At 44.0% G+C, this 27,193-nt stretch overlaps 1 protein-coding gene across 1 annotated transcript; it reads right to left on the bottom strand.

Moving 5' to 3' along the window:
- On the bottom strand, positions 1 to 24,288 carry ZRSR2 (zinc finger (CCCH type), RNA-binding motif and serine/arginine rich 2). Its single transcript, XM_004689878.2, has 11 exons — positions 23,939 to 24,288; positions 23,452 to 23,531; positions 20,085 to 20,172; positions 13,802 to 13,910; positions 13,500 to 13,586; positions 12,224 to 12,262; positions 11,508 to 11,626; positions 5,889 to 6,102; positions 3,224 to 3,279; positions 2,114 to 2,223; positions 1 to 601 (listed from the first exon to the last, which is right to left on the bottom strand). Exons 1-11 carry the CDS (start codon positions 23,977 to 23,979, stop codon positions 57 to 59), a joined length of 1,488 nt encoding a protein of 495 aa, XP_004689935.1. The 5' UTR covers positions 23,980 to 24,288; the 3' UTR covers positions 1 to 56.
- Positions 24,289 to 27,193: the final 2,905 nt, after the last annotated feature.

Genomic DNA, 27,193 nt, shown 5'->3' with positions numbered 1-27,193 from the left:
TAGCCACTATGCAGCAGCCATAATAAATACCTACAAGCACTTGCCAATGATGCGGTTTATTTGGATTTGGGGCTGTGATTAGTTCTGTCTCTACTACCTGACCTCCTCCTGCCGCGGCTGCGGGACCTCGAGGAGCTGCGGCTGCGGCTGCGGCTGCGGCTGCGGCTGCGGCTGCGGCTGCGGCTGGGCCTCCGGTGGCTGTGGCTGCGGCTGTCCCGGCTCTGGCTGCGCCGCGCCCGACTTCGGTCCCGTTTCCTGCCCCTACTGCGGGAGCTATGCCTTTCACGGCTGCGGGCCCCGTGTTTGCGCGACTTCTTCCCCCGGTGGCTGCTCCTCCTCCTCTTGTCGGCCTCCCCGTTCCTCTTGTAGGCATGGGCCGGGCTGGCACTCCGCCTGCGGCGCGGCCTTCCGTAGTAGTCCTCATGGTGGCCTGGCCGCTCCCGACGGTCCCTGTCTGAGCTCTTGCCGAAGGGGGGCGCCGGCCGGTCCGGGGATAGGTAAATGTCTCTGTTCGCTTCCCAGAACTCGTTGTTGGGATTTCTGAACACGTGAAGGAAGTTGCAGTGTTTCCCTCTTGGACACTGTTGTATTTCAAACAGACCTGCAAGGACAGTGAGGAGAGAGATGACGGCGGCCCTCTGGCTCTCAGGGATGCTGAGAGGCGATAGAGCTACCTTCTGGTGTGACTGAAAAGGAGCTAATATAAACTGATGTCATGCCTTGAGTCCCTGACTTTCCAACGTGGTCTTTCAGAAACGGCACTGGGAAGACGCGAATGAGAACTGCGGTACCCAGAAGGCCCCAGGCCCCAGTGGACCTTGACGCCAAGAGTAGCAACGCTGGTGGCCGTGCTCTCTGATTATCAGTGCCGACGCCCAGTCAAAACTGGGGTCCCTGGGGGTGTTCTGGCAGTGGGGGAGAGCCACTCTTAAAAGAGAACCTGTTATATGTGGAAGATGTTGCATTTTCTTTACACTTTAGAAGACGATGGTAAATATTGGCTATTGCTTTCAATTTACCAAGAATTTTTAATATGGAAGACTCTTGCCAAGGGTGGAATCTGTTTGAATGACTTCGTGATCCTTTTAGGGTTCTCAAACTTTTTTTTTTAAGTAGTATATCCCAAAAACAAGCAAAAACAGCTACAAGTGAAATACCTCCATACCTTGCACTACATACAAAGAATAAAGAAAACAGGCCAGAGTCTTCAACATAAGGGATGAAACACACAAGTAAATCTTGTGATACCGGGCTAAGCAATGGGTTCTGATAAGACACCAAAACAGAAAGATGAGATAAACTGAACTCCTCAAAATTAAAGGAGAAAATACTTGCAAATCATATCCTTGATAAGGGACTTATCTGTAGAATATATCAAAAACGCTTACAACTCAGCATTAGAAGGAAAAATAATAACTTTATAAAATAGGCTAGATTTTTTAAAGAAGCATAAGCAGGTGAATGTAAAGCAAAAGGGGAAGTATACAGCTTCATCTCTCTGCGCCTGGGTCCAGCACCAGAAAGTATGTGGTTGAGGCAGACTGGCAGCCACAGAACAGTGAGGCCTTCCCCAGTGCTGGCTGCTCAGCTGACCCACCTGCTTTCTGGGAGTGACGTGTAACTGACACAGCCACAACTGATGCGAAGCTACTCATCCCTACTGCTAGAAAGTATGGATTTCAAGAAAGGCAGGAATGTTATGGGTCATGATTTAGGTGGCAAAGATGACAGGTGACTTATGAGGAGTAAAGATGGGGGGGGGATATAGCTCAAGTGAGGGGAGCCAAAGAAGAGAAAATACCCCGAGAACTCAGTGAGGAAGAAGTGGCTTCCCAGTGGCCTCCCTGGCTCCTACAGGGCCACAGAGAGTCCAAGGATGGAAGATGGGAATCCTCGGCCCCACTCCATCTTCAACACACTATGACCTCAGTCACCTCATCCATGAAACGACCCACAAGTTCTGCCCAGATCTAGAACGCGCTGTCCTTTTAGAAGGATCTCTCTGTTCACCAACAGCGTGAGGCCAAAGCCTCCCCCTTGAAGAGCGCATTTTCCTTAAGAATTTGCCTTCACATGACAGTGGACAGGGGGAAAGCATTGTGTTGTATTTTACCACAAATTGCCATTTTCCATCGGGTCACGGGGCAGAATTCACACTGAAGCTGTCGCCCGGCATACCATCGGCCATTAAACAGGGAAAAGGCTGCTTGACATTCTTCTTCCCTTTAAACCACAAAATAAAAAATGCACTTTACAGTAACTTTTGAAAATGCGGGTTCATCCTATCGGCAATTAACTTTTATTAGTTATTGTAGGACCACTGAGTTTGCTGCTTGGGCACTACCTCCTCACTGGTCCACAGGAAGCCTTTAGGCTCCTGGGCCTCACAATGTGTTCAGGAACCTTTTTTATTACCCCCTACACCTGCTGATGTGTGGGCAATGGCTTGATTCAAAGCTTCTGACACCACAAGGCTGGGCCCTACAACATGCAAACACGTTTCCCACTGTCAGAGTCCACGCCCACCACCTCTGCCAGGACGGCCAGGCCTCACATGCCATGGCTCGGGGCAGGGCAGCCCAGACAAACAGCAAGATTCAGCAAAGCTGACTAACTGCTGGGGGCTTCCATTTCTACCTCTTTCAAGTTACACTTTTCTATTCTCTGACCTAATGACCTCTCTTCAGTTTGTATTTTAATTATTAAAATTATGTAAGTAGGGCCCTCCCTAGTGGCACAGGGGTTAAAGCTACTGCCAGCTACTGTGACATGGGTTTGATCCCTGGACAGGGAAGTGACCCACATGGCATATGGCACAGCAGACCCCTCCTGTCTCCCCGCTGCTCTCCTCAGCAGTGTATTTCAGTAGATTCGCCTGTTCTTCTCCTCACTCTGTCTCTGGTGAATCCTTTCACCCCCCACAACTCTGGCTTATACCCCAGAACTTGTGTGTAAAAATAAATTTTAAAATCTTTTATAAAATTAAGTAAAAAAACAAACCTACATTGTAACACATTCCCAGCTATATCAGTATACACAGATGAAATACACAGGTATTCTTTTGAAATCCCTTCAAAATTTCTGTCAACTCGCTCTTCCTATTGGCACTGTTTAAAACGGCATGCATATGAAAGTGACAGCAAATGGGGAAAACACCCAGACTTTAATGCGACCGCCACACTCCTCTGACACATGTGAGGACTTTTATGTTCAGAATACTTACGATTGATACTGAACATACACATTGCCCCTCAGGTGAGGTTCCAAGTTGCAGCTGACCTAAGGAGCAATGAAGAATTCCATCATTAAAACAAAAAACAAAAAAAACAAGGAAAAGTGGCCCTGTGGTCAAATGCATGTTGTTCTCACTAACATTGCCAAAAGCAGTTCCCATTGCTCTCCCATTCACTTGAGGCAGACTTCAGCAAACAGCCACCTCGGAGGCCCCCATTAGCTGATCCAGGTACACTTATTCTCACAGACACGAAATGGCTCACACGTGCATAAAAATATGGAGAAGAAACTGGCCCCTCATATACCACTCAGATTTAACACTAACACTTTCGGGCTTGCGTTGAGCGTGTTTAAATGTATAAAACATGAAACACCCTTGAAGTCCTTTCATCCCATTATTCTCCCTCTTCCATCACACAGATGAGCCTTCCCGTGATTTTGGGTGCCTCCTCTGCACCCCAAATGGAAATACCCACATGTATATACCTATTTGCACAGACAAATACCCAGAGCGTACAGACAGACACGGAGGGTGCCATCAGGCGGCATGTGCATGCCCTCACATGTATGCAGACTAGGAACACAGATAAATAAATGTGCCAAGATCCACATATGGGTGCACACATATTTGTGCACAGACAAAGCCGTGTATATGCATGGCTAAACAGTACTGATAGGATATAGTACTATTTGTACATTGCTTAATGTCATAGATCTTATTTCAAATCTTTTCAAGATATAATCACAAACTTAATGACTCATTTTAATTAATATGCAATGGACAGATCAATTAATCAAAGTTATTTATCCACTATTTGAATGATGACTGCCCAAGATGCTTCCCACTTGTTACCACCAAACAGCTGTGGTCAGGGTTCTTGAACATGTGTCTGTGGGTGTACAGGTTTCTGTACTCAGGACAGCCAGAGGTACCTGGGCCATTTATAGGTTACATGTAGCTTCCACTTCACCAGGTATTGACAAACTGCTCTCTGAAGGGGTCTTACTAATTTACACATCCTTGCCCGCTCTTGGTATTAATAGAAGTTACCATTTTTTACCTGCTAGGTGTGAATAACATCTCATTTGAATACACACTGTTCTTATGATGAATTAGGCTGAACATATGATCATTTGTCTTCAAAAATGAGAAATCTGATTTGTCATTATATTCTGTCATTACATAACGGTATAAAGAGGTCTGCAAATCCACGCTACTATCTCACTTTATTTCCAAAACGAGTCTATATTTTACAAATTCATTGCCAAAGAGGCAGGATCAGCACTGAGCTTGTACACCTCCCTGAAAGGGAGGGCTGGAAGGCCGCTCCAGGGACCTCAGGAATCATTTCATTCAGTGGTTCCCAAGGAGCCATTATTCATTTTTCAGGCTAAATGCGATGTTCTGGAAATTTTCCTGCTAAAACAGCCTTCCATACCCTAATTGCTAATGTGATTAGCACAAGCTTGGCTGACAATTCTAAACAAAAGACAAAAACCACGCTGTGGCTAGTGATGAGGCCTGTTGTGGGGCGGTGGGATTTCCGCTAGCCAGTCGGAAGTACTGACAGCAGCTCCACCATAGGCTTCATGGGAGCGGAATGGTCTAGGGCCCATATGGGAAACCACCATTGTTGTCCAGTCCCCTGCTTTGGGGATGAGGACAAGGCACGGAGAGCTCAAGTGAGGAGCACAGGACAGTCAAGCCACAGGCCCCGGAGTGCCTGCAGGTGGGGTGCCCACCGCAAGCCCTGCCCGAGTGTGCCGAGAGGAAAGCCAGGACAGCAAGCCCCCCACAGCAGCCACAAAGGCAAAGGGACAGAGAAATCAGAAAAGGATTTTCTCTGAGGTTGGCAGAGGGCAGGTCAGCCTAGAATCTCACGAGTGCTGCTCAGTAGCTGAGGCTCTGCTCTCCGGCTGGTCCAGTGCTCCCTATCACTTCCAACTAGCAAGAAAAAACCACAGATTTATTCCTTTCTTTTTACAAATCTGGAGTCATAAAGGCGTTCAGGTTTGGGTCAGATCACATCTCAGGTGAGGCAGGAGGCCTCAGGCAGGATTCAGCGACTGGGCCTGGAGCTGTGCTCTACTCTGGCCTTCAGTACCACGTTACAAGAATCCTGTGCCATCTGAATGCCAGATGGCCAGATCACCAACCATGACTTCAGGAACACTATGTTCGGTACTGAGAGCATTCAATGAATAAAAAGAATGCAAACTAAAAAAAAAAAGGCCCCAAGATTATGTGCTTGGGTCATTCAGTGGACCACGCCCGTGTGTCACGGGCAGCAGCTACAAGCAGGCACTGTCCATGCAATGCCACCACAAGCTCGGTATGTGCAGGGAGTGGCGTGGGTGACACAGTCCACTGCTGGCTAGCTGAGGCCAACTACAAAGGCAGGAGGGGTACATTTGCCATCACACGCCGCCCCTAAAGGGCTGCTAGCAGGCGCCACTGGAAGCTGGCTACAGAAAAACTGCTGCAGAGAATTCATCACAGGCTAAGAGCTGGGCCATAAAGGCACTGAATAGACGAAAGTTCCTTTCCAGTGAGGATCCTGGCATGAGGCAAATAGTACTGATGCCAGTATTGTGCCATCATGAGCCCACCCAGGCGACTTCAGCATTCCTCCAGACACATTGCGCATGCCCACCTTGAACTGGATCACTTTCCCCACATTCTTGAATTCGGGGAGCACATCCTCATAGAAGTCTAGGAACTGCTGGTAGGTTTCCTCTTCACTGTACTCCAGGCTGGCATCAGGGTCATAGTCATCCCGTCGGCACTGCTCCATACCGAATGTTGTAAACATGCTTTTAATGAGAAGGGTGGGGCTCGAGGTGGGGAAGTTGTGTTTCCGTGAACACCTGCACAGGAAAGAAACCCTTGGATTCAGCTGTCTGAGGGTTAGACACAACACATAAAAATCTGTCCTTAAGCTCAAAATACTGATTCAAGAGACCTGCCTGTTTCCACTAGACTGTAAGTTAACAATTCAGAATCAGATTTGAACACTTAAAACTTCCTAAGACTTATCAATGTAGATGGGCCCACATTGAAATGTAGAGTGGGAATCATTTCCAAGTCCATAGGCTCTCAGTAGCCAGTAGATGGAGGTCAGGCAGCCTTCTCCGCACGGAAGGACAGAGAAGGCCGCACGGAAGGACAGAGAAGGCCGAGCTGACAGATGGGGATCAGGCGCACAAGGTCACAGGTGGCACTTGGGAGAGGGGAGACTACCATGGTCCTGCACCCCGTCACCTGGGTGCCCTCCATGCCCAGAGAGCAGGGTGACCAACAAGTGGCCCTTCCATGGGCCAGACCCACCTCCTCCGTATACGGGTCTCACAGCTCTCCTGCCACTCTTTCCTCTTATCATCACATTCACAACCTGTCATGACACTGCCTATGAGTCCCTCCACCTTGCAAAGAAGGAAGCCGAGGCCTAGAGCAGCACAAGCACTCAAGCGACAGGCCACTGATCCGTGGGCTGCTGACCTGCAGGCATCCTCAGCCCAGTACCTGCTACGACGTGGCACAATAAATGTTTATGGGAAATTCTTCTTTGCAGAGTTTAAACAGGACCATGCTGCACCTGAGTGACTCCTAAAATAATTTTGGATGAGTTTATTTTCTTATTTACTTCCATGATGGGGAAGGAAATGTAGTCAAGATTCCAGTCATCAAAATTGTCCAGGTTAGGCTTCTAGTTAAAAAATTGGCTTAGACAAAAAAAAAAAAAAAAAAAACGTAAAGGCAAGATAAAAATAACAATGCAGGTCTGCAGGGAAGAAAAACAGATGCAGATTGGGTCTAGGGTTGAAAAACACAACAGCCCCAGAATGACTAGCTGCCGGGCCCAGTTTCCACATTCACAGCAAACATCCTCACAGTCATACCCTAATTCACACAGGCCTGCACATGTCCCCCCAACCCCCCACCACACACACACACACACACACACACACACACACACACACACACACACACACAAGGGTGCACCATCAGTGGACATCCGTATGAACTTTTCTGTTTTCCAAAGAACCCTCCTTGGTTATCCAGTTAGACACCAGGTAAGAAGTTACACTGTCCCAAACACAGCTACCAACAGAACCAGGTGAGCAGTCAACCTAGCCGCAGAGTTAGGACTGAGTCAGAATTTGATTATTATTTCTGGTTGAACTTGTCCCTAGACCCCAGGATATAAAATGAGCATTGGTGAGGTTTTTTGTGTTTTTTTTTTCCCAGATTTATTTATGCATACAAGAACTGGGGTACAAGCCAAAGATGCGAGGGGTGAGGGAATTCACCAGTCAGAGTGGAGAGTCTGCTGCATCTTGTGGGTCACCTTCCTGGCAGGGATCGAACTTGTACTGCAGTGGCTGTGGATAGCTTCATAGTGCTACGCTTAACCCTTTGCACCACGAGGGAGGCCCCCACTGGTGAGTTTTGGAACAGAGCTGAAGCCCTGGCGTAGGGAAGATCCTACATGGCCTGGAGACAGTCCACACAGTCAGAGTGGATTCAAGGTCAGGGCTGCAGCTCCTACTAAAAGTCAGCTAAGACAAGAGAGACTTGGGGAGACAGTTGACCATGGAGGCACCACCACGCCTATGTGATTCTTAGATTCTCCTGGGAAGAACTGAGATTTCTCACTTGGGCCTTGCACCAGATCATTGTTCAGATATCAAAGAGTAGAGAATCTACATTTTCAAAAGAACATCCCCCCTGGGCCTGAAGAGCAGGCACATCTGGGAACCGCTGGCTTAGGACAAACTATTTTCCTATTTCCCAGATACTTAAATTACTCAGATACAAGACAGCAGAAGAGTGAGAGAGTTGGATACGGCCGTAGTACAAGGACTACCAACTAACGGTGTGGGAATCCCAGTGCCCTTCAGGCATAGTTAACTGAGTCAGCTCTTTCCTCAAGGAGCAGGCCAAGTACCCAGTACCTTTGTCCTTCACAGGACCAAGTTACATGCTACAGTTAAGCTGAACTCACTACAGAAGGTCTCTGCAAAGCAGCTTGCTCCTGAAAATGACGTCTATGACAGGTAACAAAATAGTTAGCAAAGTGATTATCCTCTTCCTACTCAATACTTCTATACAATATTCTAATAGACTCTGATGCCAAGAAAATCTGGTTCCAGAGATACTATTTGTTCTTCCGCTTTGTTAAGAGCTGCGTAGCTCCTGTCCAGAATGCATGACAGCCCAGAGTCGAATACATTACTCCACATTCCCAATAACATGCCTTCTCCCCTTTTCCTTGCTTCCAATTTCTTTTATTCTTATCAAACTTAGTGCAGTAGATTGTGAGGCTTTTCAAATTCACCCCTAGAAAGAAGCGAGGTCATAAACCAGCTTGACTTTCATCATTGCATATGATCTTTTTGGAAGAAAATCATAAAATTCCCTTCAAGGCTGTGACTCCAAAAAATACCAGCTCTGGAAAGGTTTTAGAGGTGAACACTATTAATCACAAAAAAAGAAACACCAAATATGTGCCGAGGGCATAGAGCTGTCTGTCTGAGCATGTTACAGACCTGAGCAGAAAACAACTGCCATTCCAGAGCAAGTGGGCGCGGCTCTAGGTTAAAGGGGAACAGCATCTTCTGTGTGAAGTTCACTGCTGGGTTTTATAATCGCTAATCTCACAGAAGCTCAACTTGAACTCATCACTTGAACAACGCCAATACCCAACTCTCCCTTGCACTGTTTGGAAGCTGGAATACGGACATTTCCGCGGCCTGGGAAATACTGAGGAATGCTCACAATTGATCTCACCACTGTCACCACTTCCTTGACACAACTCTCAGAGGTGGGTTTCAGGAGTCTCCAATCCATTCCTCTGTCCATGGAGAAGCACTGTCAGTGCAGCTCCTGAAGCTGCGTAGGCTGGTCGCCTCTCCCCATTGCCCAACAGCAGGAGGAACAGAACCAGATGGTGGTGAGTCTGGGAACCCAGGGAGACAGCAAAGATACAGCACGAAAGCCTTAAATGCAATTTGACTCAACTATCTACAAAACTGAATTCACACTGGGTCTTGATTATCTGAGGATAATTCACTCTAATAGACTTTGAAAAAACCATGTTTAATGAAGTGAGTCAGATTAAGAAGGACAAACACTGACCTTACTTACACGTGGAATCTTAAAAAAAAAAAAAAAGTAAAAAAAGTAACACGGCCTCCCTGGTGACACAGGGGTTAAAGTCTCAGCACTATCAAGCTGTCACCAGCCACTGTGGCCTGAGTTTGATCCCTGGCCAGGGAGGTGACCTACATGGCACAGCAGACCTCCCCTGAACTTCCTGCTGCTCCCCTCAGCAGTAAATATCAGCAGTAAATATCCCTGTTCTGCTCCCCACTCTGTCTCTGGCAAATGTGCTCACCTCCTGCACCTCTGGCCTAGATCTCAATTCTTATATGCATACATAAATAAAATAAATCTTAAAAAAATAAAATTATTGCTTTCTTAAAAAACAAAACAAAACAAAAAAAACCTAAGCCCATAAAACAGAGAACAGACTGGTGCTTGCCAAGGCCACAGGTAGGGGCCAAAATAGGTAAGGGAGTCAACAGGTACAAACGTCCAGTTATACCAAACTGCATGTCTGGAAGCTGCTGAGACAGCAGGCCTCACACCTTCTCATCACCAGAGAAAAACTGTCTGGAACTATGTGGTGACAGACATTAATGACTGCAGTGGTGATCACTTCACAGTACCTGTACCATCCTCACACGGTACCCCTGAGACTAACATAATGGCGTGTCAACTGTGCCTCACTGAGTCAAAGGTGAAAGATACACATGATCTGAAGAGGAAGCAGAGTATTGTGCCTCAATAGTAAATCAAGCCATTCACCACACACTGTTTCCTTGCTGCGGGGTGTCTCCATCAACCAGTGATCACTGCCTCTTGGTGAAAGGAGCTTACATTTGGGACACAGTACTCAAGGGACCTGGGGGAATGCAGCCTTTCTGTGTTCCTCAGTTCTCAATTCCTCAAAAGATGACGGTCTTACACTAGCCAGCTCCCATGACTCTTCTCATGCTCCTGGGCACAGCGGAAAGCCCTGCAGGCACCATGAGGAAGGGCACCAGGCAACCCCGCCTCCGAGACTCATCTACTCCACCCCAGGTAGCCACAGTTTTCAATTGTCACAGGCATCCAGGGTTGAGAACCACTGGTCTTACAAAATATAAAATGGTATGAGGGCTTAAGTTAAAAAGGAGACAAGATGGGGAAGTTCCTGTTTTCAACTGTCGAAAGGATAATCTATGGACAGACACGAGGAAGGGAGTCAGTCACTCAGTAGGCTCTGCTGGGCTTGCCTATTCACATCTCTTCTGAGGGGGAACAGTGATAAAGGTGCCATCCTGGGCACGGGCAGCACACACAGTAACAAGACGCTCTTCAGATGGATTCATTCACCCTGATGAATCATTCACCCCTTGGGGTGTTATTAACTCATAAACCAGCCCCATTAAAGAGATTATCATATCAGGCATCCTGTAGGTATTTAAGTATTAGCTAAACGAATGAAGGCAGTGATATTTAAGATTTCCACATGAAGGTTTTTTTCTAAAACATCAATGCAAAAAGAGGCAGGAACAAGAGGGTCTAGAACACGGGAGCAGTAGCATAAGGAAAAGGGCCGCGAACCCAGTCACACGGTCGACCTGCTTCCCAGGCACGCGCACACTCGCACCCGGTCAGGGGGCAATACGCTCAGTCCCCTGTAACAGACGGGAAAAGTGAGCACAGAGGGCTTAAGTAACTTGCCCAAAGTTACAGCCACTAAAGTGACTTGGGGAAGTGATTGGCTGAGGATGGCACATTAGCCTCTCTGTCCTCTACTCTCTGGGAGCCTGCCCTCCCCAAAACCCCTTTTGGCATGCCAGATTTTGAAAGCCTCTTTTGTGCATGAGTGTATTCCATTCCATAAGTAAAGCCAGGCCCTCCTGGCTCTTAAACTAGATTATTTCCCCTCCAAGTTGTCCCACAGGGACTAATGCAAACACGGGAAGAAAACAAAGAGCAAAAGGCCTTCAGAAAGCTGTAGAAGGGGCCAAGGCAGTACGGCGCTCTCAGAGAACTAGCTGAACCCATGGAGGGGCAGCAAGGAGCCGGAGAAGCAGCCAGGACACAGCAGATGCCTGACTGGGACATCGCCCACTATAGCCTGGGAGACTCCCCCAATGAGGACTCAAGCGCCTCAACACTTGACTCACTGAATTCTGACCCAATAAGGCAAATTAGTTACCTATCTCCAAATCTGCAAGCTCCAGTTTTACTGTAGAATGGACAGTTGGCGCGATCTTTCTCCATTATTCTCAAGTCCGTGGGAGGTTCTGGGTTTTGCCACGTGGCACCATTTTCCAGCTGTTGAAAATGACCATTTTATTGGTGGTGTATAAATCCACAAAGTCCAACATTTAAGATGTATTAAAATTATTTTGCCAAAACTAAAATGGATGCCTTTAAGGCCAGACACATCGAAGCTGTAGTGCACAATTGCAACTTCACAAGCAACTACTCTGAGGCACAGCTGTAGTGCTCTCTTGGTTCCCATTCATTCCCATGAAGGCATCACTACGGCTACCAGAAACAGTCACCAAGTTCCCCTCTGTCCATCCAATCTGAAAAGGGTCAAAGGTCTTCTTGACAGAGAACCACCACAGAGAAATCTAATTACTCTGAGCCAAACGAAACCTTACACTTGGGGGCATGAGTGGCTGCTATGCTTACACACAGTTAAAGGGGCGATAAGAGGTGATTCAATACCATTTGCTGTTGTTTCTCAGTCAACTTCTAAGGGGCTAGTTGTTGCAGAAATCACAGTCACAAGTGATTCCAGATATTTAGGTGTAATGTAAGTAGCTTCCCATAAAGTCAGCATTTCCCAGAAATAAAATGTCTGCTTTTGAACAAAATGTTAGTTGGTGTCAAGTTGAATTTAATGTAAGGCTTTAGAAATACCTCATTTTCAGCTTGCTCCAGCATCTTCTGCACAGCTTCCTGGAAATGGTGCAAACATGGGACTCATGAAAACCATGATAACTCAGCTAAGTCACTGCTTTCTTTTAACTGCATTCTCGAGTTCAGAATCTCAAGCACAAAAGACTTTGAAACACAAACCCACTCATACAAAAAAGTCCAGGTTCTAATTAGTTTCTATAGCACAGATCTTCTGAAAAACTTTCAAAGGATCTAGAGCTGAGAATTTTTATTCAAGGACATTGAATTGTTCACACTGCAAAACAGGCTTAAAACAATATTTTGTATAGCTGAACAATTATACCACATTTTGGTTTTCAGGATGAGGCATTAGTGAATATTCTAAAGCACGATACTTGCTGAACTATGACAAACATTTAGCAGGTGCTAAATTAGGACATGGCCAGTAGTAAGTGTGACTGATGAAAACATACTTACATAAGGACTAGAATATACTATATTTTTTTTACCTCATTGACATTTCCAAAAGTTTTAAATTCTGTTCTCAACGTAATTTGCTTCCCTAGCCCCCTAAGACATAATCTAGCTGCTAAGTCTCGAGGTAGAATAACTGCTGCACTGAGCTGTGCCTGTTATAAGAAGTGAAATGGGAGAGCAGCAGTCGAGGAACTGGACCCCACCAGTCATCCCCAGGATGGCAACTAAGTGCTCTGCACATAAAAGGCTGTGTGCAAAAGTGCAAAAGACCCCTGCACATGAGCTAAGACTCCAGCCTGAAGTGTGAACAGGAGCTTTCCCTTCGCCCTAGCTGTCAGGCAAGGAATTCCTGGGTCTGTTAAAGCAAACCTGCTCTCTGAATTTCTGGCTCTCCGTCACCAAGCCAATGGACCTGCACCTAAAGGGGACACTACCTCCAGGCACAGTGTCAGAACCAAGTCGATTCTCAGACCCGCCTCTTGAGAAATGCCTGTTAGCATGGGGAAGCGTCCAGACCACATGGAGTTGGCTGCAGGCTGCCAAAACATGTGAGGAAATCTAGCATCCACACTGATACCACAACTCTTTCTAGACACAAAGACCCAGCCCATCCTGCTGACACCTCAAAGTTTAGTTAGAGCTACCTTTCCAGTGTCCACTATATTACCAGAAAAAGCCCATGGTTGCACTTGGTGCCTGGAAAAAAACAAAAGTACCAGCAGCACAAACCCTAAGGAGCAGAGGACTGCGCCACCCCCACCCCATGCCTACTGCTCACGGAGAGAGTAGTGGCTGGCTACCCTCCGAGGAAGGCAATCACCTCTCGTTCTTTCTTCTCTTGTAGTTTCTGCTCCTCCTCTTCTCTCTCTTTTCTCTGCTGTTCTTCCCATTCTTCCTTTAACTTTCTCTGGCAGAGGAAGGGAAGAGAGGAAGGGTAAATTCTTTTTCAGGTTCACTTTTTGAAGACCTTTAACATACATGGCAGATAAAGGAAATATCCTAACAATATGATAACATGATTAAGATCAATTTTCTTTCAAGTCCTACATATATTAAATCTCTAGGAGAGTTGTTTTGGTAACGCCATTAATCCGTGAACTGGTTATCTGATCACTACGGTACCTCTTGTTCTTCCTGCCGTTTTCTAGCTGCCTCTTCTTTTTCCTTCTTTATTCTGAACTCCTCTTGAGCCTTCTGCTCCCGCAGCAACCATTCCTCATGTAATTTTTGCCTATCGGTGGAATGATGTTACCAAATGGGCATTAGTAGACCAATACAAACACATGCATGATGCATTCCCTGGGAAATGACTAAATAGCATGAAAGAGATTCTCCAGAAAGCAGGTAAGTGGGGATAAGAGGGCCAGAGAGATAAGCAGCAACCTGGGGAAAGCACTACATTTCAGCAATGATCGGATCATCATCGGAGGCAGAAGAGTCACATCTCACCATCGACCTCTCCGACCTCTCAGTCTCTGACATCTCTCCCTGAGCTGCATCACGGTGATGTTTGGTGCCAGTATACTAACAAGCCTGAAAGCAGTTGACTAAGAAGGGCTGAAAATTGTGAATAAGCACATATTCCTGCACCTTGGAAGTGTCTCCCTCAAGGACTGAGAGTTACTCCTTGCAAATGGAATCACTGAGAAGGGTAAGAAGGCTGTTGGTGAGCAAAGCATAGTATACAGAGATATTGTTTATAATGGTGTGTACCTGAAACTTCTGCTATCAACCAAAGTACTTCGATACAAAAAAAAAAAAAACAATAAAACTGAAAAGGCCTCTGTGTTGCAGTCTCTGCAGGACAGAACATTCTCTTCTGCCAGCTATCACCTGTCCTCATCACGTTTCCACAGAGCAACCCTGGGCACGTTCTGCTTCTCTGACTCCACTGAGCCTCTGCCCAGCCCAGTGGCTTGTGCTCTTTGCAAGGACCAAACCACCTTGGAATGGACTCAGCTCTTTCCAAGACTCTTCAGAATCACTGAATCAAAGTGATTCTCACAACTTTAACTAATGTCTGGATATATTTACCTTTGAGATTAGAGATCTGCTTAAAGCAGTATGTGAAAGTCATACAGTATTTTCACATCCACTCATTTTCCATTATGTAGCTTGTATAGGAATAAACAAAGCTCGAAAGAACACAGAGATACATGTGATTTTAAAGAAGCATTTCTAGTAAGAGTTAACCAAATCTCAAAGAAACTCAAATATATATATATATATATATTATTATTATCATAACAGAAATATATAAGAACAAACCAGAGTTATTACAGCACCTTGGCTTGCTAACCCTATGTTAAACACTGTACTCTAATCATTCATTTAACCTACCCAGGAGGTAGGTACTATGATAGATTTTATCTCTATATTTAAGGCAAGGAAACTAGCACTTGAACAGAGCTAGTCAGTAGCCAGGCCAAGACTGGAACACAGATGAGGCCAAATCTGACTCCATGCTCCCAATCATGACAACATTTTGGGGATTTTTTTGGGCATTCTAATTATTTTACCTACTGTTGCACTTAACTAGACAACAGAGATTAACATGAAAGAACATTTCCAATGCACACACTAAACAACTAGAGAATGTCTATAAAGGTCTTTGCCATTTAAAAATGCTTAATTTATTTTTAATTGTGGCAAAATATACACACCACAAAACTTAACATTTTAACCATTTTAAGTCTACAGTCGCTAACATTAAGCACACCCATAATACTGTGTACCACCTTTCAAAATTGATAAATAAAAATAGCCCCTGAAAAATACTAAAGAAAAAAAAGCTGAATAGATTCATCATCTCGGGATGGGAGAGCCTTCCTAACACAGACATCAAGGCTACATATCATCGTGCGAGTGACCAAGTGAAAATCAAGTTATGCTCAGTAATGCTGTATGTAGCACTTATGACAAGAAAAACACATGTCAAATATCCTTAGTCAAGTAATAACATTCCTCTGTATTCTGAAATTAGGAGACACACATTAAAGAAACTAAAGAACAGACAAATACATGTTCTGTGTTCATGGAAGGACTGATACTGTTTTTGTCTTTTTTTTTTAAGCTTTTTTTTTTTTAAGATTTATTTATTCATTCATACAGAACTGGGGTACAGGCCAGACATACAGAGGGTGAGAGGCTTCACCAGAGACAGAGTGGGGAACAGAACAGGCAGATGGATGAAGTACACTGCTGAGGGGAGCGGCGGGCGGGTCAGGAGAGGTCTGCCGCACCATGTGGTCACCTCCAGGGCAGAAGGGAATCGAACTCATGAGGAAGTGGCTTTAGCTTCTCAGTGCTGTGCTTTAACCCGCTGAGCCACCAGGGAGGGCCAAGTTTTTTTTTTTAAGATTTATTTATTTATGCATACAGAACTGGGGTATAGGCCAGAGGCACAAGGGCGGTGAGAGGATTCACCAGAGACAGTGGGGAGCAGAACAGGCAGATAATGAAGTACACTGCTGAGGGGAACAGCGGGCGAGACAGGAGAGGCCTGCTGCACCATGTGGGTCACCTCCAGGGCAGGGAGTTGAACTCACACTGAAGTGGCCGTGGCCAGCTTGCAGAATTATGCTTTAACTTGCTGCGCCACCAGGGAGGGCCAACAACTGATATTGTTAAAAGGTCCACACCACTCAACACAATCTTCAAATTTAACACAACCCCTATCAAAATTCCAATTTTTTAAATAGAAATAGAACAAACAATCCTAAAAATTCATATGGATCTACAAAAGTCCCTGAGGCAACTTTGAGGAAGAATAAAGCTGGCAGCATCATGCTTCCTGACTTCAAGCTATATTAAAAAGCTGTAGTTATCGGCCCTCTCTGGTGGCGCAGCGGGTTAAAGCACTGCACTAAGAAGCTTAAGCCAGTTCCGCATGAGTTCAATTTCCGCCTGCCCCGAGGAGTCCACATGGCGTGGCAGAACCCGCCCGCTGCTCCCCTCAGCAGTGTACTTCGTTGATCTGCCTGTTCTGCTCCCCTCTCTGTCTCTCGTGAATCCTCTCACCCTCTGCATCTCTGGCCTGTACCCCAGTTCTGCACGAATAAATAAATTTAAAAAAAAAAAAAGCTGTAGTTATCAAAAACAGTATGGTATTAGCATTACAACAGACACAGGCCAATCAATGGGACACAGTAGAGCGCCAAGAACTAAACCCAGACACATGGTCAATTAATTTACAACAAAGGAAGCAAGGATATACAACAAGTAAATGACAGTCTCTGCAACAAATGGGGGGAAACTGGACAGCCAGGCACAAAGGAATGAAACTCGACCACCGTCTCATACCACAGACACAAATTAACACAAAAGGGTTAAAGACTTGAACTGGAGACCCAAAAACATCAAACTCCTAAACAGAAACATAAGTGATAAACTCCTTGATACCATTCTCAGTTGAAACTTTTTTTGAATATGATTCCAAAAGCAAAGGCAATAACAGCAACAATAAAGAGGTGGGACCACATGAAACTAAAAAGCTTTCAATGAAATAAAAAGGCACCCTACTTAATGAGAGAGAATATCTGCAAATCATGTCTGATAAGGGGTTAGTATCCAAAATATATAAACAAATCATATCATTTAATAGACTGAGGCCCAGGAGCTGACCCACATGGCACAGCAGACCTCTCCTGTCTTCCCACTGCTCCCCTCAACAGTGTATGTCAGTAAATCCGCCTGTTCTGCTCCCCATTCTGTTTCTGGTGACTCCTCTCACCCAGCTCTGCACTTCTGGCCTCCACCCCAGTTCTCCTATACAAAAAAAAAAAAAAAAAAAGGCAGAGAATCTAAATAGATATTTCCCCAACGAAAACATCTAGGCACATCACTAGGTGCTCCTTACCACTAACCAGGGAAATGCAAATCACAGTCACAGTGCTCCATCACCTCACACCTGGTTACTCACAAGTAGCAGCGCATATTGGCAATGCCATAGAGAAAAAGGAATGCCTGCGTACTGTTGTTAGGGATATAAATGCGGTCCAGGGATTCTGTGTCTAGGTATTCATCCAAAGAAAATGAAAATACTAACTCAAAAATATCTGCACCCTATGTCCGTTGCAGCCTTATTTATAATAGTCAAGGCATGGAAACAACCTATGTCCATCAATGAATGGTAAAATAAAACGGGGTATGTGGAGAAAACACACACACACACACACACACACACACACACACACACACTGTTAAGACTATTCAGCCATAAGAAAATGAAATCTTGCCATTTCTGATAACATGGGTGGATCTTGAGGGCACTGCCACGTGAAATAAGTCAGCGAAAACAAATACTGTATGATTTTGCTTATATGTGGAATCTAGAATAACAATAAGCTCATACAGAGAACAGGTTAGGAGTTGCCAGAGGATGAGTGAGGCATAGAAGAAATGGGTGGAAGGGGTCAAAAGACAGTAATTTCCAGTTCTACCTCAGTCTTGAGGATAGAATGTACAGCAGGGACTCCAGAGAGTGACACCGTAGTACACATCTGAACCTCGCTAAGACACTAGACCTAACAAATCCTCATTACAAGAAAAAGAAAGTACAATTATGTCTGGGGGTGGATGTTAGCTAGACTTGTTATCGTGATCACTTCCCAATATATAGTGAATCATTAAGTTGGACGCCTGAAACATGTTATGTCAATGATCCCTCAATAAAAAAAAAATAAAAAGTAGTAACGTTACTTCTACAACAACACGTTTCCCAAAAGAGAAAGAGGTAAGACTTAAACAATCTACAAATATCTAATATAGGAAAACATATTCATGTGCTCACTTTGGTAGCATATATACTAAAATAATAGAGAAGATTAGCATGGCCCCTAGGAAAAACAGATATGCAATCTTATTAAGAAATGTAAATGGGAAACAATGAACACAATTCTTCATTACAGGTATTTTAAAAATTGATAATGCTTAGTTTGTAACGGTGGGGGAGACAAGCACCTTGATCCATACTGGAAGGGTTGCAAGCCCCCAAACCAGGATGCATCTGTACCCAGACATCTATAATTGTCATGTACTGTGCCTTCATCCCAGCAATTTGACTTCTAGCTACTTTCCTAGGAAGTTATCAGAGCTACCAAGGCCATATAAGCGTGAATGCTCACTGCAACTTACATAATAAATTGAATGTTGCGTAATAGTACTGAATGTCCACCAGTATAAGAACTTACAATAGGAACAAAGAATAAGCAAAGCTACATCCATACATTGGCTACTGTGTCACTACTGAAAGAGCTGCATGATGTCTGCATTAACACTGAAATGTCTTACTCATTCTGCAAAAAAGCAACTTCTGGAAAAATGTATACATACTATCCCATTTAGAAACCAAGTGTATTTTATAAACACACACACATACTTTCCTTTGTACATCCTTCCCTTCGCTATCCCCTCCCATATCTATTGAGGTAAAGTTTGTTTATATTGTTGTTTGAGGTAAAGTTGGTTTACATTGTTGTTTTTACTTCCAGCGGTTTTAGGTTCAAACCTCTAAAGTGTTATGTTTGCACACCATGTCATGCTCATCACCAAGAATTTCCATGATCCACTGGCCCCTCTAGTCCTACCCTGCTACCTCCCCCTTCTGGATGTCTGTTTTACAGTCAGAGGTCAAGGACTTAGTATTGGTCTGACCCTTTGTTTCTCTGTAGTCCACCTATGAGACCATGGTGTGTCTGTCTTACTCCTTCTGACGTAGTTCACTAAGTATTATCCCTTCCATGTTGTGGCAAATGGCAAGAGTTCATCTTTTTTACACCTGAGTACCACCCATTGTGCACATGCTTGTGTGTACACACAAGCACACACACATACACAAACACACACACAGTGTTTTCCTGACCACTCCTATGTCTTCGGGCACTTAGTCTGTTTCCACTTTTCTTACCTTCCTGACAGTGGTTATCTTTGGGGACAATGCAGTCACTGGAGCACTTTCACTTTTTATACTTATTTACTTGGAATTCTTTTTCAAAACATTTACAAATTAGTGAAAAGTAAAAAAGTCATTAAAATGCACACATTAAAGCAGTCCTTTTAATTAAAGAGTTTGCTAACAGTTTAATAGAATTAAACAAAAGAACCCTTGAAAATGAATTGCTTATATAAAGAAAATATTCTTTTGACTTGCAACATGAGCTCTGAATTAATCCAGTATCATCAAAACAGGGCTTCATTGTTGTAAGTCTTCCATTAGTCATTTATCATTCAGTAGAAAAACAAAAGTTTCTAAATGGCATCTAGTTTTAGTCAATTAGCTTGATTAAAGTGGTTTATCAAGGATATCTGTACAAGAGTTTATGAAGACCTGTATTAACTAATGAAGACTTATAATATTCAAATAAAATAAATGGGATGACAAGAAGAGTTTCCAGTCAGTGCTGACCTCTCGATTTCCAACAGGTCCTCTTCTTCTGGTTGCTTTTCTTCAATAAAAGCCTCTTCTTCCTCCTCCTCTTCCTCCTGTGAGAGTCCTAAGGGAAATTTATATGGTTTATCAAACTATCTGTACATTGCAACACCTTGGTCAATAATTCAGGAAAAACAAAAACCAACTAGATACAATCTTTAATCCTTACAATTATAATACAAACTTGGCTTTTAAAACTTTCTAATGATACAGGCTCCAACTGCTCAGATTTGATACCATGTGAGAAACAAAAAGAACAATAACAGTTGTAGATAATACATGGAATAAAAATGAATTGACAGTTCCACAGTAACATTCAAAGAGGCGGTGGGGGTGTGGAAGGGAACATCTACCTTTAGAGAAGAATGCCAACTGAAAACGTAGGAAGAGCTAAGTAGGAAGAAAGGAACCACTTTTGCAACCCCATGGTATGGGCTAGTTCAGACAAAGACGCTGAAAACACTGGATGAAAGCTTATCTGGAAGAAGCTACTGATTTGCTCCCTCTGAAAACATTGGCTGCCAATGAGTGCTAACTGCCAATAGGAGCAACACTGTCCCAGTGGCACACTGGGGGGAGCTGTGCCCACACTGGTGGAATGAGCAACTTGTACTGGCCTGGAGGGCGCGCCCCAGGACGCCAAGGGAGGTAGTCAGCAACTGCTCTGTCCTTTTTTGCACAAAGACTGTGACCCAAAGCTACTTCAGGGAGGAATGACTCTAGAGTGGCAGGTTTTCCTACTGGCTTGAAAGTTTCAAAACAATCAGTCTTAGTCTGTATGCCACAGCACTGAACTACTGTTCCTAAACTTGGCTGTAAGTGTGATATTATGGTCCTTATTCTTAGGAGTCACAGGCTGAAGACATTTAGGAGTAAGGTGTTATGATATCTGCAACTGACAGGCAAAGGGTTCAGAAAAAGGTCTATGTAGCATGTATCTATCTATGTAAAGAGAAAAGGAAAAGAAGGTAAAATGTTAACTGGCAAATCTAGATGAAGGATGTTTATTGTGTCATTTTATAAAAATGTGGGAAAATATTTTTAATAGAATTAAAATGTGTATCCTGTCCTACTCTAAATTTGAGGAAAAAGGGAAGACAATTAAAGTTATCTTAAGGAAATACAACAGACGATCTCAAGCTTCAGGAAAAAGATTTTGTGTGTCACGTATATTGAATATAGAGTTAACCAAAAGCTAAATAATTGCAATAATTACAGTAATTTACTTTTCTTAAGTAAACTTTATTATTTCAGCACCTGATTAAAAGAAGAGAGGAAAAGACTTTAAGAAAAATGCTAACTCACAGATAATTAAATAACCATCAAGGGCCTTCCAAAGGTTATCCACAGAAGAGGCCTTCCTGGAAACAAAATATCTGTCACCTGACTCTCTCAGCTGCCCATCCACCCTCAAACTCATCTCACACACTGCCAAGCAGTTCTGCATACAGTGTTCCTTCACGTGTACAAATACATGCAAGGATAACTGTACCTACAATATATCTAGCTGTATACAGTATGCATAATATGCTTAATACACAACACTTATAATGTATATATATTAGATACTAGAATACATACTTACAATAAATCTGATATGTATATAATATATGCAACTGTATGCATGCAAATGTTTTAGCTTCCCAACTTGCTTTTTATACTTAGTTACTTTCATTTCTGATAAGACAGCTCATTTCAGTTTATTGCAAATAGAACTGGGTGCTGAGGAGGCTACCTGCAATTGAGAGATGGAAATTCCAGAAATTTACACTTATCATTTACCAATTCACTCTTACTGCACTGATGTCTATATTCCAGCCTTCCATGCATGGTACATTACAATGAATGGCGGTGTTCAGGACGCTACTTTATTCATGAAGCACCGCTCAGTAAAGAACTGTGAGCTGGAGTGGGCAAAAGTAGGAGCAGTAGTGCAGGGACAAATGCTTAGTCTTGGACCTGCCATTAGCTGTATGATCCTGAGCAGACCCGCGACCTATGAACTTCCACTGCCAAAGACATGATCCACCAGCCTCTATGCTAAGGGTCACTCTAAATACACTGCAAAGTAAAAAAAGAAAAAGCAACATAATATAAATAGTAGCTCTTAGGTTTAAAATAGGATAAGAAGAAAGGCTCCCCCAAAAAAGTACTTTAGAAAAAAACCAGGTTAAATGAACAAAGTAATGTAACTGAGAACATTAAGGAGGTAGGGACAACAAGGGGCTCAGGAACTTTAACCTACTGTATTTCCTTTTATCCCTGATGCCTGAATCTGCCTCTATTAGTCAGTTTTGAATGAATAAAAAAAGAAAGCTGACACAGGCTGCAGGTAAAAACACTGCTTCTTCCATTCTAAATATTGCAGCTATTACTAGTGAGCATCTACAATGGAAAATGAAATCTTTGTGGTTATGTGTCTCAAAGCCCGCAAATTCCAGTTACTTGAAGCAATGGTCTACAAACTTCAAGAATTGTCTAGGATAATTTAATTAGCATTTTCTCTATATTCTGGATGGGAACCATTATATCCCAGTACTGCTGCATGATTCTAGTAATTCCACCTGCATTTACAGCTACTATCTCATGTTTACAATTAAGTCAGCAGTATTAATTTCATTGCATTAAACAGGCAGGCTGGCCTAAGATATGTTTAGTTCTGCCGTGTGAAGGCCAAATGGCATGAGGTCCAGGACATACATATAATATAGGCTCCACAATATTTCAACAGGAGAAAAAAAGGGTAAATAACACAGGGCAATAGTAGTATTGGCACTGCAAACTCCAACTGCTACCATATTCATGTCGTGCACATATGTGTCCCATCATCCCTAAATTACATTAATGGAAATTTGGATTTTACCAGCTATGTAATTTCATTTGCTTTTATAATTTGGAAATATATCCTCTTATAGTTAAGTAAGTTTCATAACTAGCTTCTATGCTTACATGTACTTAAAAACAATAATTTGAGTCAACAACGTGTCTTACGTTACTCAAAAATAATAAAAACTTGAAAAATGTCTAAAACCCTCAACTCTACTGGTTTTACAAAGAAAAATATTCCCCCAATACTTACTATGTGCATGAGCTGTGCTAGTTGCTGTAATTCATGATGCCTGCACCTGTAATATTAGATACTTCATAAATACTTACACATCATCAGTGGGTGATGATTCACCGTGACTTTTTCCCCCTCTTGAGTGCGTTCACATGGTTTCTGATATGCAAGTCTTTATTAAATATCAGTCAGCGCTGGCTTCCTTCTGCACTGCAGCCTCAAGTTAGGACCGGAGTGGGAAGAGCATTTCATACATATAACACAGGAAAAGCAGTAAGTTACCTGAGTCTCTCAATCGAGCGAGTTCCTGCCGACGTTTCTTTCGTTTCTCCTTCTTCAAGGCGGCCCTGTACTTTTTGTGGCTGGAAGATCGAGACAAGCACACAGCGTCAGTGGCGGCGCCTGCAGCGTGGTAAGTTCCCCTCTCCGCTGCACTCAGTCAGAAAATCGTTCGGGTGCTGGGAAGGGAAATCTTGCTCCCCGTGTTTTAATCACACAGCACGTATTTATCATCATCTCGCCCTTCCACACCCAGACAGCAGGTTTTCTCCATCCCGCCACATGTTCCTCTCCTCACTTCCCTGAACCTCAGACGCCGATGACAGCTCGGGGTGCGCCTCGGGAAGCGCCTCGAGAAGGGCTGGAGCTGCTGCGATGGTTCGCTTGCTTGGCCCAGCTCGGTTTTTCTTCCACCCTACACATCCTCCAGGCCCGGCCTCAACCCGCAAGCTCCCCTCTTCTCGCCAGGTTGTGCCCCAGTCCAGCTTACCTCCGTTTCTCCGGAAACTTCATTATCCCGGGCGCCGCCATCTTGCCAGCGCCGCCACGCCCCCAAGAGGCGGCCGGAAGAGGTGGACTTCAGGAGGGCGCGGCGGCGCGCAGGCGCAAAAGCCACCCGACCCCGGGGCGGGGCAAGGCCAGCCTCCGCCGAGGAGGGCCCAGCGCGCGAGAAAAACCTCTGCACAAACGTGTCCTTCCCTGAAGGACCCCTGGCGCTCCTACCGCGCCCTAAAGCAAAGTCTCCCCCTCAGGGCTCTGTCACCACCGCTCCACACTGAAGGGTGTCTGGTGGCCAGCAGGGCAAAGTCACACCGCGCTCTTTGCTCCTCACCCACTCCCGAAAACTCACCGCGTCTCGTTTCGCGCCGCAGCCCGCCTCGCCAGGTTCCGCCTTCTTCTTCAGCTCCACCAATCAGCGCCTGAGACAAAGCTCCAGACCCCGCCCCCTTCCATTCACAGGGTTGGCGGCTCTGGACGAGCCTAACTCCCCAGACTGTGCGGGTGCCTGTCTTCCTCTCAGGATTTGCAATCTAGAGTCAGAGAAGGCGCGGGACCTAGGGAAGAAGATGTGGTATCGAAAAGTCTCTTTTCTTGGCGTAGTCCGACTGGGGAATCAGGAAGCGTTCTCTGATGCATGCGTTGAGTTTTGAAGGCACATGGCTTTTACCTGGGTAAAGGGTGGGAATGGAATAGCAGCTAAATCGGGCAGAAGTAAAGGCATCGGGAGGTGAAACAAAGTGGGATCTCGTAGAAAACGCGAGAGTTTTGGCCTTCGCATTTAAATGGCAATTCAAGAGTATCAAAGAATGAAGCGGTAGTGGTGGGCTGGCTAAGTTCCGGAGGAGGGCTTGTATGCCAAGCTAAGAACCTTTTAAGTTCTGTAGGCAACAGGGAACGATGGAAAGCTTTTAAGTAGACTTGTCATATTTGTGTTTTAGGTAAGTTATTCTGGTTTGTAAGATAAAGGATGAAAAAATAAAGCTGGACTATCACCATGATGTGAGAAGTGAGGAATTAAATTAGGGCAAGCAGAGTAGGGAATGGGAAAGTAAAATATCATGATGATGCACAAGACCAAGAAACAGTGTTTCCTTCTGGCTACGACTGCAAAATAATATATGACGCCCCTTTTGAGTGATTGGATAACATCCCTCGCCTCACTTTGTTCCTCTCTTCAAAAAAAAAACGAAACTACTGAGATCAAGGGTGGGGGAAGAAAAAAAAATTACTGAGATACCCAATTATTAAGCTGTCCCTGCTTCCCCTAATACCTCTTTGCAATCTTTCAGCACAAGACAAAATCTGCACAAAGTCTGCATAAAGTCTAACTGACACACTTGCATGACACACCTCCACGTTGACCTTGTCCAGGTCAGTGCAACATTAATTAGGGTCGTAATTACAGAGTTGGGTGAGCTAGGAAACTCAAGCCTTGCCTCTCTGCTCTTTGAGTTAACTCCTTAATGTCTAGTCGTAAGTTCTCGCATCTGTAAAAATCGAGATAGAAATCAAGTTCTCAAATGCATATGTTATATGTTGGCTTAATGACTGGCAATGGTGTCCCCAAAACATTAGCCACTATATCAGTATCACCGTCGTCATCATCGCTGCTGTGAAAGCCTCCCAAACCCCTCAAGAGAAGGTAAAGTACTTGTCCAAAGTGTGCGACTAGCATGAGTATTCTATCTTTTATAACACCTGTCATGTTATAGTGTACTTTGCTGTCTTCCCAAGACTGTTGCTGGCACTAAATTTTCGACTCCTTGGAGGTGGAGACTTAGCCATTACAGACCCTAACTAGAGAATGCCTCCCTTCTCACTTCACGTGATAGTCCAGCATTGTTTATTCATCCTTTATCTTACAAACTGGAATAAGTTACCTACAACCCGAATAGGACCTCAAGTCTCTAAAAGCTTCCCAGGGGGTCCACATCAGGGCTTTCTTCTTCATGATTTCAGTTTCCAAATGCCACCTCGTTGTTTGAAAACCAGGAATGAAAAAATGACACTGGGTCATTCTGATGTTAAATAGAACTTGCAGATTTTGAAACAAAAGGAAAAAAATATGTAGCTTCACACATCACAGTGTTACTGTTTCCTGTGACCAAGATTTATCAGTTTTTGGGTCACTTTCTTATGAGTTACCATAGACTTTCATATCAAAAAGCAGTAAGAATGTCTTTTAGGAAGATATTCCTAATTAAATAGATTTAGAATTTACTTTATTATGATTTAGAAATGAATGTAAATTTCCTTTCATGGGAGTTAAACATTTATCTTCAACACTAACCACTGAGTTTCATGAACAAGCTGGAATTGCTCAAGACAATTTCATTACAGAAGTTACTCTAAAAAACCAGTTCCATTTCCAAACTATAGTGCTTCATTATAGGTAACAGTCATCCTCATTCTGCAGTGCAAGATCTATTTTCTACTTTTGTGGGTGCCTTAGGTACAGCATCTATTAATTCTCAAGAATGTACATTTCCACCCCATTGAAATTGCCTAAGTTTTTATTTTACATCATTGTTAAAAAATGTTGATTGGCCCTCCCTGGTGGCACAGCGAGTTAAAGCACAGCAGTAAGAAGCTAAAGCCTGAGTTCGATCCCCACCTGCCCTGACCTCTCCTGACCCACCCGCTGCTCCCCTCAGCAGTGCATTTCATCAGTCGGCCTGTTTTGCTCCCCACTCTGTCTCTGGTGAATCCTCTCACCACCCCTGCACCTCTGGCCTGTACCCCAGTTCTGTACGTATAAATAAATAAATCTTTAAAAAAAATAGTTGATTACCTTTAAAAAGTCAGAGGAAAACATCTTACATAAATATTTAGTAATATTAGTTATTATAAAATGAATAATGACCCATAAATGTATTTCTCATTTGTTGCAAGCATAAAGGGAAAATGTCTGTTTTCTGAATGCCAGGTTGTTATCCTTTCCCTTAATTTGGCTCACTCCTGCTCCCAATAGGGCAGTGGTGGCGGTATTCCTGCATAAATTCTCAGGAAAGAACATTTCCTTTCTTACCTATCATTCCAGTATTAGTCACCAGATTTGTTCAAGGGCATGTAGTGGGGTCTCAAAGCCTTTTGCTATGTCTTGGGTTTCATATATATAGGTACAGGGTTTCCAGAATAGAGGTACAGTTTAGTATAGTAAGATGGAATATTCTGGCTGCATAGTAACATGAAAAGTGTGTGCAAATCTGTATTTACACACCAAATTCAAAGATTTCTATGGAGA

Source organism: Condylura cristata, unplaced genomic scaffold (genome assembly GCF_000260355.1).
Source record: "Condylura cristata isolate star-nosed mole 26May11 unplaced genomic scaffold, ConCri1.0 scaffold00027, whole genome shotgun sequence".
In the NCBI taxonomy this organism is placed as follows: domain Eukaryota; kingdom Metazoa; phylum Chordata; class Mammalia; order Eulipotyphla; family Talpidae; genus Condylura; species Condylura cristata.
Note: the sequence above shows the minus strand (reverse complement) of the source record. Positions and strands in the feature narration are given on the sequence as shown.